Consider the following 18,025-nt stretch of genomic DNA (forward strand, 5'->3'; position numbering starts at 1 on the left):
CTAGGAGATGGGATTATTCTATTTTATATTAAACAGTTATATGTCTTATATTGAGATTTCAGGCTATTGGGGGGGATTTTTCCTGTAGGCTTCCCCATAGTAAGTGAGAGTATAATCTGATCTCTCTGAGAGCAGTAACATATGTTTGTTCAACCAGTAATTTGTGTTGTTGTCCAGAGCTGGAGATTGGCAAGACAAGACAGCGGAAGACCGATGGGGGAGGGACTCAAAGATGCCCTGTACAGCATCCCTGAGGGGTTGGAGGTGAGGCAGGTGAGCGCTAATGATTGGGCTCAGAGGAAGAACAAGGATGGGAATTTCCAAATCAAGGTCAAAGAGAACGGGAAGTGAGTGTTCTGTGAGCCTAAGCAGTTAGAAGGGTAGGTGACGGCAAAGTTTGTGTGTGGAGCAGCTCGCAGACACAGGAGGTCCAGATATGGATTATGGAGGAGAAGGGGGATAAGAGTCACAGTTCTTTCTATGTCTGTGTTGACTTCCTCTTTTGGCTTGAAAGGAATAATAAGAGATCAGCTCATCTCAAAATATCTCAAGAAAGGTTCCTTCCTCTCTGCCTTTTAAAAAATACCCAAAAGCCTCAATTTAATTTGCATATCCTCTAGGCTAAAGGAAGTACTTTAATCAGTACTTCTAATTGTGGAAAAGAAGGGAACATGCCACCACTCACCCACACACCGATCAGATCATCTGGTAATGAAGAATAGATTTCTCCCACATCAGGGCCCAGGCTGCTGCTTTCTCCACTGCCCTGCTCAGACTCCAGATGGTAGGGCAAAAGTCAAGCCTTCCACTGTTATAAAGAGACTTTCTATTTCTTACCCTCCTTCCTTCCTCTTTCCTTTTTCATTTCTGGCTGGGGAACATGCTCTCGACAGTCTCACAGTATATCTTATCTTGGAAGGAGTTTGCGCTGATCACTTGCATTATTCTGAGCATTGTCGTATGCGCTGAACTTGGTAAAGGCAGTGACAGAAGTGGGGCCTCTTTCTTGCGGTCCATACCTCCAGTACAGGTGCATCGCTTCATCTAGGGATGCAGTAAGGAAACAAGAAGTAAAAGACATGACCTCTGACTAGGCAGCTCAAGCAAACATAGAAATGCCACTGTATAAAATAATTATACCTGGTCCAAAATTCACCCAACCTAAGTGGTTTTATGTTTTTGAGAATTAAAACTCATAAAATGCTTGAAGTCGAATGGTACTGAGATGTTTTCTGGTGCCAGGAGGGGAGAGGGAGCACTGAGGGATAGCTTCCTGGATGATGGGGACTTGATCTTGACCTTGTAGAGGAGAGTAGAATTTAGGGGAGAGTATCAGTGTGTGCAGAGACATCTTCTCCTCACACAGGGATGTTGTTTTTGCAAAAGCTCGGAGGGAGAAATGCACCCTCACTTTCTGAAGGACGTTAAGGACACTGGGGTGTGTGAAAGAGTTTGTGAAGGCACCTCAAGGAAGTCAAATGCACTGGCGGGATGACTCCAGACGGCGTGGCTCAGTGACGTTAGCCAGGGACTAACAGGGCAGGCTCCGTGGGACAGACTCAGAGGTTCCTAATGTGGCTTCTTCTAGTGCTGTACTTCTGAGGATCAAGCACTTTAAGCACACTTTCCTTCCTGCTCCTGAGGTTCGTGACTTGAGGCTAGAAACTTGCTGATGGCCTTGAGGAGTCCACTGTTTCTTTATTCAGAAACATTCTACTTTGTGCTTTTCCTACTTTGTAATATTCTTAAGCAGGGCCAGAGGTTGCCTTGAGCTAAAGCCAGGATGCTTTCCAAACAGTAGCAACATAGAATGCTATAAATGGCAGTTCCTGTCCCTCTATACCGAGCCCAGGAGTCATGAAAAGGTTGTGTGTAAGGGACAGAGAATATCATTTACAGCTTGCACCATGGTGGCTGTAAATTTTAGTTGATTGTACATACAGCACAACCTCCATGATTCTGATGATTAAATATGGGAGTAACACTTTTCTTTTATTCCAGGGGAATTGATCCTTATGACAAACCGAACACTATCTACATTGAACGGCATGAACCCTCTGGCTACTCCACGGTTTTCAGAAGTACAGACTTCTTCCAGTCTCGGGAAAACCAGGAAGTCATCCTTGAAGAAGTGAGAGACTTTCAGCTGCGGGACAAGTACATGTTTGCTACAAAGGTGGTGGTAAGTAGAACACACGAAAGAACACACTAAACTGCTTGAGAATCTCCTTCGTGAGGTTTGATATTTTGTGGCCAATGGATGAGTTCACATAGCAGAACTTGATTCACTTGATTCTGGGCGTGGGTGAACATTTCCAACGGGCTTGGAAGGTGCTGGAGTTTGGAGGAGTGGAGAAAACTTGGACAAGCACTCAAAGTGTCTCCTGGTACCTGAGCCTCCTTGACTCCGCAGAAAGGGGTTGACGATATAGCTCAGTAGTAGAGTTTTTGCTTAGTATGCATGAGGCCCTGGGTTCTATCCCCAGCACTACCAAAACAAGCAAACAAACAAAAACCAGAGAGGTTTTTTTTTTTTTTTTTAATCCTACTGGCTGATTTTCTTTAAATTTAGCCTGATTTCTTTGAGACTTTTGGACCCATTAATTTACATGGCTAATAGGGTGCGTAGTCATTGGCTAGTGTGAGTTAATGCTCTAAGAAAAGCTGTAATTAAGCTTCCAGCTGTCAGTAAGTAGCTTACCTCTCAGCCTTTGGGAAAAATTTCCCCTTGATTTGATGTGTTGGAGCCAGATGCCGAAATGGAGGGCTTTGTTCATTTAAAACGAGTTGATTATTTAACAGGAGTTGCTGTACAACTGTACTGAGTTCGGCCCTTATTGCCCTGGTGTAAAGGAAGGAAACCAGGCTCTACCAAGTGCATATTGGGTCTGTGTTCTTGGGGCTGCAGGTGATGGCTATTTCCTTGACTCAGGCTCTATTAAAGGCCTCTGGTAATCTTAGGGATTGAAATTAGATATAATGCTTCTCTCTAGGTGTTGGAATGAAGGTTTGTGCCGCTGTACTCAGCTGTTATGTTTGCCTTTATTTCTATAACTGGTAGCAGGCTAAGGAAAAGTATTGCAGATTAGTATTCTTGGTAGGATGTGAGGGTCGAGAGAGGACCTCTCCAGCAAGGGAAGCATAGAAGGTCAGAATGAAAAGAGAGGAGTGGCTAGAGGCAAGAGGCATTCCCTGTTATGTATCTTGATCTTGCAAAATGTTTTTAAAAACCATGAAACTGCAGCAATTTTTCTTCTGTCAGGTGTTTGCATTGACTCTCAGACATTGGATCACTCCGTCTCACCTGGCTGTCTTTATCTTACACACATACACATGCACACATGCACACAACACACACAGAAGAGCCCAAGAGCACAAGCGTGCTTGCATTGCCTTGGGCAGGATGGAGTGATGAGAACACACAGGTGGAAATCAAGCCCAAGCGCTGGTGTCATCATCACCCTGTGCTGGACAATCCTAAATTTCAGTGTAGCTTTGAAACCTTGTGCCCAGTTCTCCGTGGTCACAGGCCTTTTCTATTTGAGTTTCTTGGCCTGGAGTTTTAATTTCTCAATTGTAAAACACAGCAACTGACCTCCTGGTTTGCACTCCTTTTCGACCTTAGTTGGGGCCAGGTAGGTGTCTACTGCACCTATTGGTTACGCCATTATTCCAAGATCTCATACTCATGGGTTTAAGTTATAAGCCTGTTGGAGATTTCTGTGTCTTCCATTCCAATCTAACAGCTTGTTAGAGTCCTGCAGTGAGCTTTTATTACTCCTTTATTGCCAATAAGATGAAGGGACATACCCATTTTGATCTTCACTGATAGTACCCAAGGTCTTACACAATACTTGTTACATAGCAGGTGTGCAGTAGAGTTGAATACATGCATTTTTAAAAAAACTAATTTAAAAAACATATTCTGGCACATTTTTTTAAAATTTGGTGAGGGGATAATACATCCCTGGTACTTTATAGTCAACTTTCAACTCTCCCTATGTCAACTATTTACCTGCTATTGGTAGAAAAGTTGGAGTTATGTGTTGGCTTCTCCCACTGGCATATGTCTCTTCTGTGTCCTCACAGAAGATGTTGTGCCGCACACATTGCATGATACAGAAACCGTGTTCTAGAATAAGCACTGACAAACATTGGGCCACCTCCTGCTTTTGCTTATGTGTGATCTCCAGCTGCTTTCATACCGTAGTGGGAGAGCTAAAGAGCTGCAAAGAGGCAGTGTAGCGGCCAAGCATTAAGTATCTCCTCTTTGCACCTTTACAGATAAAGTTTGCTGACCCCTATTGTCTGTTACCCTTTCAGCTGGCATCAGATAACCAGAACTGCAAGGTTTTGACAAATCTGAGGCATGCTACTGAACAGTTCAGGTAACAGGCCTCCCTAAGTGGTTACACTCTGCTAATTTCAGGGTGGAGTCTTTAGAATATTAAGGCCATTACTGTATCTTGAATGCCACTGATCTCCTTAGCAAGAGCCCATTTGTATTTTCGTGCTTCTGACTAATCAACCACTAATTTCACTACTGAAAACCCTTTTCTAAGTCTTTATTATGCTAACTGAAAGTCTCTAATGTTGCTCAGAGATAACAGAAAAGCTCACTGATTGCCTCAGGGCTGCGGGCTTCTAGGTGAGAAGTTTGTTGGCCAAAATTAGGGTACAAATTTGAGGATAACTGACCGAAACCAAACTATTGACAAATTATTTTCACTATGATATTACTTAAGTGTATGCAAATACAGAGGCAGGAATAAGTGTCTAATGCTTATAGCTTTCAAATAAGCAGTAAAACCCAAACATTTACAAGTCAAAATTATAATATCCTTTGAATAAAAGTTAATATTAATATGTTAACACTTAGTTTATGTGTAATTTACATAGCATAAAAATTCCTTTTTTTGTTGTAATGAAAGTTGAAAGCAGGGCCTTTGCAAAGAGCACCCAGCTCGTCTTAAAAGTTTTTATTTTGAGACAGGGTCTTGCTAAGTTACCCAGGGTGGGCTCGAACTTGGGGACCTCTAGCCTCAGCCTCCCAGAGTGCTGGGTTTACAGGGTGCAGCAGCATACCTGGCTTTATAAAAATTCACCGTTGTTAAGGTTATAACTCAGTAGCTTTTAGTAGATTCACAAGGTCATATAATGGTCACTACTGCCTAGCTCTAAATATTTTCATCACCCCTCTAAGAAACTCCATCTCCTTTGGCATACCTTTCCTTCTCCCAGCCACTAGTAACCACTAATCTACTTTCTATTTGGGCATTTTATATAAAGGGAACCATATAATACATGGACCTTCATGACTTTCAAAAATGATATAATGCTTTCTCTTTTCATCCAGCTTGTAGCATATATCATTATTTCAATCTTTTTCTTTATTTTCTTCCTTTTTTTTGGAGACAGAGTTGCTATGTAGTAGACTGGCCTTGGATTTGCTATGATGCCCATGCTGGGCTGGAATTCACAGTTCTGCTGCTTCAGTCACACCAGTGCTAGGATTATGAGTGTGTACTACTGTGCCTGGCTTACATCAATCATTTAAGATGACTGAATAGTATTTTCTTATAAAGATAACATGTTTTATTTGTTGATCCATTAGTTGGTGATCATTGGGCTGTTTCTACTTTTTGGCTGTTCTCACTAGTGCTACTGTGAACATTTAGGAGCAGTGTTTTTAGTTTCTATTGGGCCTGTACTTAGAAGTGGAATTTCTGGACCATATTGCAATTTTATGTTTAACTTCATGAGACACCAATTCTTTTCTAAAGTGACCATACCAGTTTATGTTCCCACTAGCAGTGTATGAAGTTTGCAATTCTTTATAGCCTTCCAACATTTATTTCAGTCTTTTCGTTATAGATATCCTTGTGAAAAGTGGTTTTGATTTGTAATTCCTTATAGCTAATGATATTGAATATCTTTTCGTGTGTCTGTTGACCATTTATTTTTCTTCCTTGAACAGATGTCTCTTCAAATCCTTTGTCTATTTTTAGTTTTTTAAAAATTTTTTTAATTGTTGAGTTCTATATTTAATCTGTGTTATGTGTATAAGATGTGATTTCCCAATATTTTCTGCCACTTCATGGTTCTTTTCATTTGCTTCCTGGTATTCTTTTCTGCACACAGTTTTAAAGTATGATGAAATCCAATTTACCCATAATTTCTTTTGTTGCTTGTGTTATTGGTGTTTTATCTAAGAAGTAATAACTTAATCCAAGGTCAAAGATTTCCTTAATAGTTTTATAGTTCTAGTTCTCATAGTTAGATCTGTGATTCATTTTCAGTTAATTTGTGTGTATACTGTGAAATGGATGTTTACTTTGATTATTTTTACACATAATCAGTTGTTCCAGGACCTTTTATTTAACAGGCTATACTTTTCCCTTTGAACTGTCTGGGAGTCTTTGTTGAAAATTAATTGACCATAAATCTAAGGATTTAGTTTTGAACTCCCAATTCTATTCTGTTCTTTTGTATGTCTATCCTTATGCAGCACTGTGTCATCTTGATTACTGTAGCTTTGTAAGTTTGTAATTTGGAGACTTTTAAAATTTTGTTCTTTCTTAAGATTGTGTTGGCTCTTTTGGTTTCCTTGCATTTCCATATGTATTTTAAAATGAGCTTATCCATTTTTGCAGAAGAAGGCAGAAAGGATTTTGATAGGGATGGTGTTGATTCTGAAGACTTCCGAATTTGTCTTCGTAGATATAGGGTATCTATTTAGTCTGTCTTTTATTTTTTTGAATTGTGGTTTTTAGTTTTCAATTTACAAGTCTTGGACTTCGCCTGTTAAATTTTTTCCTTAAGTATTTGATTCCAGTATAAATAATTCTTTAATTCTTCTCGTAATTAGGTCTGTTAGGACTTTTTTTTTTTTTTTTTTTTTTTTTTGGTGGTGCTGTGGGTTGGACCCAAGGCCTTGCACATAAGCAAACTGAGCTGTATTGTCTGCCCATCCCCCTTTTTTGAATTCATTTTCTCTTTTCCTTACCCTGAATCATTGCAGTTGATGGTTCTTAAAATTTACTGCTGCTTTTTTGTTAGCTGAGATCTGCTGTTGAAACGCTAATGAATGTTTTTTTTGTGTGTGCTATATTTTTCAGCTCCAGATTTTTTGTTTATTTCTCTTTTATAATTTCTTTCTTTACTAACATCTCTCTGTGATAAGTCATTGTTTTTATACTTTAATTTTTAACATACATCCTTTAGTTCTTTGAACAGTTATAATAGCTGATTTACATTTTTGCTTACTAAGTCCAGTATAGACCGTCTCACTGCTTCTCCTTAGTGCTCCTCCTTTCTTGTGCATGGCCTGTTCTTTGCTGTTTACTTGCTTGTCCTGCACGTTTTTGTTTAGTTAGATATTTAAAACTGTGTGGTGTCACCTTATATCAAAATTTCCACTCCCTGGGCTTCTACTTTTCTTCTGTTGTTGTTATTTTTGGGTTTGTTTGTTTGTTTGTTGCTCAGTGAATTTCCTACATTGCTGCTCTGTTACTCAGCTTTTAGTCCTGAACAAATACCTGAGAAAAACAATTTAAAGGAGGAAAAGTTTCTCTTGGCTCTTGGTTTCAGAGATTTCAGTCCGTGGTCAGTTGGCTGCATTGCTTTTAGGCCAGTGGTGAGTCAGAAACATCGTGTGGCAAGGATGTGTTGGAAATAAATTGTGAGGCCAGAAGTGAAGAAAGAGAACACATACACTGGTGAGCTTCCTCCTTCCACTTTTATTCCGTTCTGGGCCCCAGCCTACTGGGTGATGCTGTCCACATTCAGGATGGGAATCCTCCCTGTTTTCTGTCCCATGTATCAGTCATCTCTGGAAACATTCTCACAGTCTCAGAAGGGTATGATACTAATTTTCTAGGTGTTTTTTTAATCCAATATAGTTGGCAATCAAGTTTAACCATCAGAGCTTCTATTCTTTACTGTGTACATTACCAATCAGCATGGGATTCTTTTGTTCAATTTGGGACAGAAATCACAAAAAGGCAAAATACAGCTTTTTAAAAAAAATTTTAAAACTAAAAGGAGGAAAACATTAACAGACCGACAACCTTTAACAAACTAGCAAAAGAACAGTACAGACAATACAGAGTTACAAAGTGGTAGGAAATTAACAATGCTTGTTGTATTACATGTTGATATCTTCAGAGTGTTTTCTCACAAAAACAGATAGAGACATGCAATGTTGATCAGTCAGGGACTCATTAAACAGCTTTTTGATTATACCAGTTCATTTTGGTGTTATCTGATATCTTTTGCTCAATTTGAGACAGAAAGTAAGCGATACTATCCAAATGAGGCTTCACTAGGGCTCACACTTGAGCATCACAGAGACAGTGCACAGGTTAGCGCTCTAAGGGCTCAAGAAGTAACACTTACAGACAAAAACGGTGGGCTTGTACAAGTGCGCACTTGTTGCTTGTGATCTCAGGACTGTGCACATGTCTTGTCAGTTTTTTGCTTTTGGCACTAGAGTTTAAACTTAACACAGCAATCTGTGATTGGCTCCCTGATGGTAGATGCAAGCTGCCTGTAGTTCAAGTACTCTGGGAGGCTGAGACAGGAGGCTTGCAAGTTGCAACCCAGCCTGGGCAACTGTTTGAAAATAAAATAACAGAAAAAGAAAATGTCTGGGGATGTTGCTCAGTGCAAAGGCCCTAGGTTCAATCCCTGGTAACCTCCCACCACACATTGTAGTGGTGCTGACCCCAGAAAAGTCAAATGTAGGTCAAATTCAGGTATATTGCAAGTGAAATGGGTGCTGGAAAGCTTGGAGGAAGAATCAGCAGCTCCTTTGCATTCTGCAGGAGACCTTGGTGGGGGAATATGAGTCTTTCCTCCTCTGTCTCCTGTAGAGCTCCTGAAGTGTTTGATAATTTAGGTTAGTGGTTAGCTAATGATTTGACAGCGATTTCCTTAAGTGCTTTGAACCGGTAGGTCTCAGCCCTTCCTGATAGCCTCAGGGTGTGTTGGGATAAACCTTCATTGCTTGGGCAAGCAAATTACAAAGTTGCCCTAGCCTTCACTTCCTGTTGGGACAGAGCCTCAAGGTTGGCTGGAGGTGAAAAACTGCATACTTGTCCTTTCTTCCTAAGCATATTCATAGATCTTATGTGATTCACTTGATAGATTCCCAGGAATCTTTCAGTTTACCAAACATTTTCTTCCCAGTTTTTCCTTTTAGGGTTAGTCTTCAGTGAGCCCCACCTGCTAATGCTGGCTCTGGCAGCTATGATGTTAGATATCTGCCAGCTATCAGTCATGCGTCACTGTTTCTTGAACACCCTGGCTGGCTGTGGGACTGTTTCTACAGTGAGTTAAACTGTACAAAGATAAGAGAATGCAGCTCTCCTGTGAGCCACCAGAGAAGTGAAACAGGGACAGTTTTCTAACTAAGAGTTTTTAGGAGCCTTCAACGCTGTTCTGTCCTCTCCAGTAGCGAGGTTGCTGGTTTTTACCGCTATTGTGGCTATGAGGCTGTGTGTCTCCAAGGCTACCACAGAGCTGCAGAGAAGGGATGGGATTAGGCCAAGTGAAAACTTTGCAAAGTTAGACCTTCTTGCCAAGATTCCACCATTGTTCTTGCATAAAATGCTCCTTGGATTTTTGCAAACTTTTATTTAATTTTCAGAATTCTAAAAAAGCTGATTTGGGGAATTTATCCACTTTTCTTGCTTTTTTAAATGTGTCAATGAATATTTAACATCCCTTTCTCTGCCACTTGGAATATGCTTCCATGTAATATTAATCTTGTACACTTGATTATGATCCTTTTCCTGCCTACACAAAAGAGCACTTAATAGTAATGATATGACCTCATATGCCCTCATCCAGCTTTAATATTACCTGCATATGCTAGTGTCTCTTTAGTTACTACCTATATTTTTCCTAGAATATTTTACAACAAATCCCAGATGTCATTTTTTTATCTTTTTTTTCTTTTTAAATTGAGATGGGGTCTAATGTTGCCCAGGCTAGTTGTGAAATTCTGGGTTGAAGGGATCCTCTGGCCTCCCCATCCTGAGTAGCAGGGACTACAGGCATGCCATTATACCTGGCTTCTTAATTTTATTTATGGTGTTCAATATAAACAACGTTAATGTGGATGATGTTTAGCTGAAACTGAGATACTGTTTCAAAGGAGAATGTAGCACTGAGTGCTATAGCCAAGGCTCAGGTGCTTCTGAATTATTGTCTCTGTGCCACCTTATGCCTGGGGAGGCCTCATACTTCTACCAGTTACCTCCAGAGACACCGCTAGAGATTTTCAGTTGAGTAGTTCACTGCGGTACCCTTCGGCCTTTATTTGAGAAGACTATGTCATTTATTTACTTCTTTTTCTCCATCTCATTCTTTTTACTCTCAATGTAATTTCAAATTGAAATTGAAATTAAATGTATTTAGATACTGCTATCAATTTTTTTAATGATCAGAACTGAAAACACAAAATTAAAGAAATCTTCTTATGAAATCTCAGACCCTGTAGGATTGACCTAAATGAACATATTTAAGTAATTCCTAGTTGCTGGGAAAGGAATGAATGCAGGTGCCATGGATCCTTTCATGATGTTTATCAAAAATGAAAGAGTTGTCCCAAGCCTTCTTCTAAGACTTCATTCCACAAAGTATTGTAAAATTCTGAAAAAAGGTAATATATACATATGTGCTCTTTGAAAAGTACTTCTGAAAACAGCCTAAATGTATATCAATAGCTCTTAAATGGAAAGATTAGATACACTATTCATGAAAAAAGGTTGAATTATAGATACATAATTCACTGAAAAAGTTGTTCATCAGTGTTTATATTATGACTTGATTTGTACATGAAAGATTAAATCACACGGATCACATCCCCTCCTACCTCCAGGAGTAGAACCCAAGGGTGTTCTACCACTAAGCTATATCCTCCACTCTTTACCATTTTATTTTAATTTTTTTTTTAAATCTCGAGACAGCATCTTGATAAGCTGTCTGGTGAGGCTTGACTTTGTGATATTCCTGCCTCACCACCCCCAGTAGCTGGGATTACAGATGCTTGAGCCACTGTGCACAGCTGCATGTGACAGTTTGGGATTATGGTAGACTGTTGATAACAGACAAGAAGTAAAACTGGCTTAACCAAGATAGGCATTTAGTTTTCTCTTGAGTGCTGCTTGGAGTAGGTAGGCTGGGGAATGGTGTGGTGGAATGTCGTTATGCTGGGGACCTAGACTTTTTGTTCTTTGAAGTTATTATTATTTACTGTGTCAGTACATGTTTGCAAGACATAATGAAAATTCATTATGGGGATTTAGTACATGTACATAACACCTTAATGTCTTTTATGCCTCTTTCCCATCCTCCTCCTCCATCTCTTGAAGAGGACCCAGTCATCTATCTGTTCTCTCGTCCTAAGTAATCAGTTCCTTTCGGAAGATGTCCACACTCGCCATTGAGTCCTTATTGCAGTTGAAGAAGAAGGAGAGACATAGAGGCAAAATAGTTCTTCTATACTTCTGGCTGCCCCTCACTGACTAGTACTTAGTCACATGACCATGCATAGTTACAGAAGAGGTAGACAGTTGTAGTATTTTATTCTGGATGGTGGTCAGGGCCTTCTTGTCCTGGAGCTAAGGGATAGCGGGTGTTGGAAGTAGCAATCTCTGTCACTATATGAGCATGCTTGTATGTTAAGGCACCGAAAATTTCTGAAAGAAAGAATCAAAGGCTAGTAATGCATCTTATAACCAGTACAATGCCATGGTGCAATACTAATATTTTTCTTGGTGGCAGTGAAATACTGTAGTATGGTAACTGCTTGAGAATACTGTAGAAGTGAACTTGAATTGCCCAGGTTTAATAGGAATTCTCCCAGAACATAGTAAAATGGATGCATTTTCAAATTTTTAATGATTGTAGTATTCTGTGGTTTTTGCATTTTGGTATAAAACTGGCCTTGATATACATTCTCAATTCCCAGATCTCTGAGCCACAGTTATTAAGAACTTTTAACTAATGATGGGCCTGATTGTCACTGAGAACTCTCCTTTTTAAGCTATACTTAGAGTTGGAAGTAGGGAAAAATGCATATCTGTATATTCACATATATGTACACAAAGATTTATATGTGTATTGGGCCACTTAAACTAGTTATCTGTCATAACTATAAAATGTAATTAATTGAATGAGTAAATTTATATTTAATGGTTTTTGATGGGAACTTTTTTCATTCATATGTAGTAATACATTCTTATGTTTTTAATAGTTATATCATTTGCTATTGCCCCATACTGAATACAAGCTATTAACATGGTTTTCAAGGTACCATTTTGGGAAGGCAGTCTTTTGTATTTCTCTACCTGGCTTCTTCATACAACCTATTTCTAACCATTTGTGCAGTGGTGGTTTGAACACGTACACTGGCCAAATGAATTAGAAGTAATTTTGTGTCCCCACAAAGTAGTATTTGTGGGGCATACATGAACAGAGGGTACTGAATTGCTGTTATACTGCAGTTAAGACAGTTGCTCTGTTCTTGATCTTCTGTAGAAAGTTAACAATTGTAATAAGTAGCAAACTAGTCAAGGATAATGAAGCCACACTCACCTGTTCTGGCTGGAGATTCCAACATCCAAATAACCTTAATAGTTATTTGTGTGATCGTATCCACTTAGTGTTGTGTATCCCTGTGTCTTTTCTGATAGATATGCAGCATTTACTTTTTAAGTCCCAGGCGCATATTTTTATTAGAGTTGGAAAAATACACCGTCTATGACAATTCTTACTGTTTTTGAGTCATGGACTCTTTAAAACTCTGATGAAAGATATGGACTTTCCATATCTTTCTTCTTTATTATAGACACTAACTTCCTACAGAGGGTCAAGAACATGCCAATTGCAACTCACTATCTTCTGCATATGTATGCCCCATAAATACTATGTGAGGATGTCTTGGTTACTTTTCTCTCATTGCTGAGACAAAATACCCAATGCCCAAAATTAAGGAAGGAAAGGTTTATTTAGCTTACAGTTTGTGGAGGTTTCAGTCCATACTTGGCTGGCTCCGAGGCAGAAGACAGCAAAGCAACAAGAGCAAAGGGGGGAATGGCAGCCGAACAGCAAAGCAGCCAGAGCAAAAAGGAAGGAATGGCTCCAAGCAGCTTCTTTCCCTGCCTTACATTGTAAACAGCTACACGCCCCTACCCCCACCTAAGGGGCGTGTAGCTCTCACATAATCTCCATGCCCTCCTCTTCCACAGGCTCAGGACGTATACAAAGTAAGCACCCTGGCTTCCTGCTGAGTCACTTAGCCAAACCTCTAGACTCCCCAAGTTGACACAATGTGTCAACCATAACAGAGGATCAAGCTGATAAACACGAAATTGCTTATATATATTCAAATTGTCACTGCACAAATGGTTAAAAAGTTTGTTTTAAAATGAATTAGCAAAATGACTTAATATACATGTGCAAAAATTTGCATATATTTGATATATGGAAAGCCCATGCGAGTGGCCCCAAATTTGATATATTGCATATATCCCCATATTGATGGGATATATATATATATTCATTTAAACCTATCCACCCACAGAGAAGTCAAGATCCTGTTAATCCAGTGCTTTTATACACATTTGCAAAATTGTATCCGTGGCTCAGAAACTTTGAAATGCAATGTGATGTGGTCAATATCATGTTGAATATTCTATTCTATCAAAGAATACATATTCCGGCAAGAGATCTTACTCAGAGATTAGAAAAAAGGGTCACTGAGGATTCCCTTGAGTTTTAGTATAAATTTAAGCCTTATGACTTAAAAAAAAGTATGAGTAGAAAGGCATGTCTTCCCGGTGGCTGATCTCATCTGCACTAGTTCGGAGGATGTAGGCTGTGCCCCTTCCCCCTGCTCTCCTCAACCTTGTTCCACAACCCTCCCTCCTTTTCTCACTCTTCCTAAGCACTGGTGTTTCCAGCACCCTGCCAAGTCCAAGTTTTCCCATCATACCTTTGTGCTTCCTTTCTAATATCTAGTATTTATTGCAGACCTGATATCCAGCACAAAACAACCCTGCCCAGGCTATCCATTGAGGACAGTCATTGCAAAAATATGAATTTGTAATCATTGTTTCTATTTTGCATTTTCAGTGGAATTAAAAAGGTCTAACTTGTTTCCTTCCTCAGTTATGTTGAGCGGCTATCTTTGGCACAATTAATTATGTTTTCCTCTTCCTTGGCAGCATCTCCAGGGCAATCACCCACAGTCTTCTGTCCAGCTCTGGGTCTCCTTTGGCCGGAAGCCCATGCGAGCGGCCCAGTTTGTCACAAGACATCCTATTAATGTGAGTGAGGTCTGCTAGAGGTTGGGGAGAAATCGTACTGTCCCCTTCAGAGGTTAGGGGATGGATGGGATGGGGGTGTACTGCTGGGGTGGATATTTTAGGAAGGGTCCCTGAAGTCCCTTTCCAGAGAAGGCTCTAGAAAGGGCCTTTAGTGCTTTGGGCATGTTGGCCTGTTGTTGCCCATTTCATTGTTTGAAGTGGAGCTTAACAGCAGCCTTAATTTGCTTTAAGTGAAGTAAGATTGGCAGAGGGGTTGTATTAGAGTCAGTGGCCTCACGTGGCAGTGCTGAAGCAGTGGGAAGGGTATGCCCAAAGTGCTTACTTATGGAGTACCTGCTGGATTGCTTGCAGGTAGCCAGGCTCCAAAGGCGACGGATTTGGAGACACCCACCTTTTAGAAACAGATTGGAGAGACCAAGTATAGAGCAGAGGAATATACCAAAGTGAAGTCCTTGAACGTGCAACATTATAACTCAAAGATTGATAGAAAAGACCAGCGCAGGGAAGGGTCATCAGGGAAGTAATGCGGGGAGGAGGGTCCACTGAAGGCCTTGATATTAGCAGTTATTTGGTGAAAAGTTAGTGGCTCCAAGGAGAATGTGATGGAGAACAATCTTAGCAGTTCTTTCCCACTGTCTGTAGGTTCTGCCTTCTTTTAAGTCACCTTAGGGCAAAGAAAAGGAAATGAAATACATATTAATATATATTATATTTTGTACTAATGAAAAGTCTCTTAAAAGTAAAACAGGAAGGCATTAATATCCAAAGAGAGCTTTATAGGTCATTTTTAAAGTTCAGAGTCCAGTGCTTTTTTGTGCCCCATAAAAATCCCGGTCCAGCTACAGGGCAGCCTCAGGTTCTCTGAATGGAAAGTCATCAAAGCTTGTTCGTCAAAGTTGGGGACTTTTCTGCGGGGCTTTGTACCCACTTGTGTCACTGGGACATTTGAAAGTCATTGCTTTAATATGCATAGAAAAAGTCTACGAGGCAAAATCATTTTTTGATTTATATATTTCTTGAATTTTGGTTCCAAAGGAATATTACATCGCAGATGCCTCCGAGGATCAGGTCTTTGTGTGTGTCAGTCATAGTAACAATCGCACGAATTTATACATCTCAGAGGCAGAGGGGCTGAAGTTCTCTCTATCCTTGGAGAATGTGCTGTATTACAGCCCAGGAGGGGCCGGCAGCGACACACTAGTGAGGTAAGGAGATTGTGGGACCCTCCTCCGCCTTCTTAGATCAACAAGGCCATTGGCCACTTCTAGTTCCGTGCTTTCTGTGTTAGCTACCTTGCTGCCATTTGACAAAATTCCTGGGAAAGTCAATTTAAAGGAGGGCGAGTTGGTTTTGGTTCATGGTTTCAGAGATTTCAGTTAGCTGATTCTGCTGATTCTGTTCCTGTGGAGCTGAGCTGAGGCAGACTGCCATGGTAGAAGGATGTGGTGAAGTGAAGCTGCTTACCTAATGGCAACTGGTATGTGGGGAGAGAGGAAGAGGCCTTTGAAGCCATGTCCCTGAGACCTACTTCCTCCAGGCAAGGCCTGCTTTTTAATAGCCCATTCTGCTGTACACTCATCAATAAACCACTGATGCAGGTCCTGGGCCTTAGGATCCAGTCACCTCTCAAGGCCCCACCTCTGAACATTGCTGCATTAAAAATCAAGCTTGCAATACATGAGTCTTTGGGGGATCATTTTTTGGGCAATGCTGGGGATTCGGCCTAGGGCCTCACCCATGCAAGGCCAGCGCCATGAACTACACCCCCAGCCTGAAACATCATATTCACACCATCGCACATGTTTTCCAATATCCACTGCACATATGGACCAACCTAGGTACTTTCAGAACCATGGTATCTGACAGTGATGGCCAAAGATTTCAATTAAATTGGTTGGAGGTACAACTTGGATTTGAAGAGTTTAAGAATGTCCCCAGGTGATCCTTATGTGCAGCCAAGGCTGAGAGCCACTGTTCTGGATGACATTTAGGGTTACAGCTGCTCTGTTAACCGCTCCCTCGGGCTCACTCCATTCAGTTATCTGGTTTTTGTGGTCTCTGATCCAACGAGAAAGAGCACTTGGAAAATATCAAGCCAGAGAGAGCTGGCATATGTGGCTATGGGGCCCTGCCTCCAGGTGACTCAGGTTAATTGACATCATCTCTCCTTTTTTAGAAGATAATTGCAAGATTGTGTTTTGTAAGAAAGGCACCAGCATCATCGATCCTTTATCTGTAAATCAAATGTGTGGGCAATTTTGTAGTCCTAGCTGGGGGTGTTCTCTGAGCAACATACTTATCAAAGGGGTGAGTAGGAGTCGGGGTTTGGCAGGGATGAGTAGATTCCTAAGAGCCTTTGAGCGCTATAAATTCATTTATTGTCATTTGTCACCTAACAACTCAGTATGACTGTGACAGGCTCATTTTCTGCTGTTGGTGAGGGCAGTCTGTGTGAAGCTGTCTGGTCTGGGGTAAGGTCTGGTCTGCAGTCATGCTCACCAGGTCAGAGGACACATGCCTGTTGCTCACACCCTTCCCTTGTTACTCATTCATTCTCTCACTAGTTCAGTCCACTGTGTGCTGCTGCTCTGTGATCAATAGGGTTCTAGGTTCAGCAACAAAGTCGTGTGGATGGCAGTGAGACGTCAAAGTCCCTCCTCTGTGGAGCTTATGTTGTAGTTGGAGGGAAGCAGAGTAGAAACCAATGTGTAATCTACTGGGCAGAAAAGTAAAGCCAGATCAGGGTGTAGCAAATTATTAGGGTGTTTGTTTATATAGGCGGGTCCAGGAAGCTATATTTGAGCAGGTGCCTGAGTTATGGAAAGGAGAATGCCAGCCAGGAAAGGAGACAGCGTGGGAAGAGTCCTGCAAGCAGAGAGACAGCTAGCCCAGTGACAGGGAGTTCTGCCATGGTGTGCCTAAGGAGCAGTGCAGGGGCCCAGTGCTTCCAACCACTGAAGGAGAGCAGAGAGAAGGTGGTGACAGGATTCTAGAAAACAGGACTCAGGTGGTGTAGGACCTTTCAGGGCATGAAAAGCAATTATTGTATTTTTTAATGAGTGAAATAGACACCATCTGACTTATCCTCTTGATTTTTTCTGTTTATAAATTGCATTACATAAAGAAAAGTACAAAAAACATCAATGGATATAAGCGTTACAGCGTTGAGTGAACAACTATGTGTCTCATCTTTTCACAGAAGTTACCCTCAATGCTCCATAGAAAGTTGACTAAAGTAGGGGCAAGGGTAGAATGGGAAGATTTGATCATTGCAGATGACTGAAGTGTTTTGATTCCAAATATATTTTCAAAATAGAGCCAATAGATCTGCTGATGGATTGACAATGAATGGGATAAGGTACCCAGGGGACCATCATTGAGGGGTGAAGTCAGGAGAGTGGGATGAGGAACATGTACAGGGGAGTAATCATGAGTTCAGTTTTGGACTTATTAAGTGGAGATATTAGATATTAAACTTACCAGATATTAGAGTTACCTGGTCTCCAATAGTGTGTTTCCACGTCCTGTTTCTTCTCTTTTGGAGGTACTGCCATGTTTCATCCATTTTTTTTTCTCCTCCAAAAATAGACTCATGGGTTATTTTTATTTAATGTGTTGTAAGTCGTTCCTGTCATGGTTCATCCTGATATTCAGGTTATTCTGGTTTGGTTGGTGGTAGCATCTGGCTT

General features: G+C 40.7%; 1 protein-coding gene across 1 annotated transcript in view; it reads left to right on the top strand.

Moving 5' to 3' along the window:
• The window catches only part of Sorl1 (sortilin-related receptor, L(DLR class) A repeats containing), a 154,196-nt gene that overhangs the window by 37,285 nt on the left and 98,886 nt on the right, over positions 1–18,025 (top strand). The window contains exons 6-8 of the mRNA XM_005378364.2: positions 2,002–2,182; positions 14,235–14,336; positions 15,372–15,541. Of these exons, the coding sequence (XP_005378421.1) occupies positions 2,002–2,182; positions 14,235–14,336; positions 15,372–15,541 (453 nt within the window). The remainder of the gene's footprint in view (positions 1–2,001; positions 2,183–14,234; positions 14,337–15,371; positions 15,542–18,025) is intronic.

This window comes from Chinchilla lanigera, unplaced genomic scaffold (genome assembly GCF_000276665.1).
Source record: "Chinchilla lanigera isolate Chin_1 unplaced genomic scaffold, ChiLan1.0 scaffold00011, whole genome shotgun sequence".
NCBI lineage: Eukaryota > Metazoa > Chordata > Mammalia > Rodentia > Chinchillidae > Chinchilla > Chinchilla lanigera.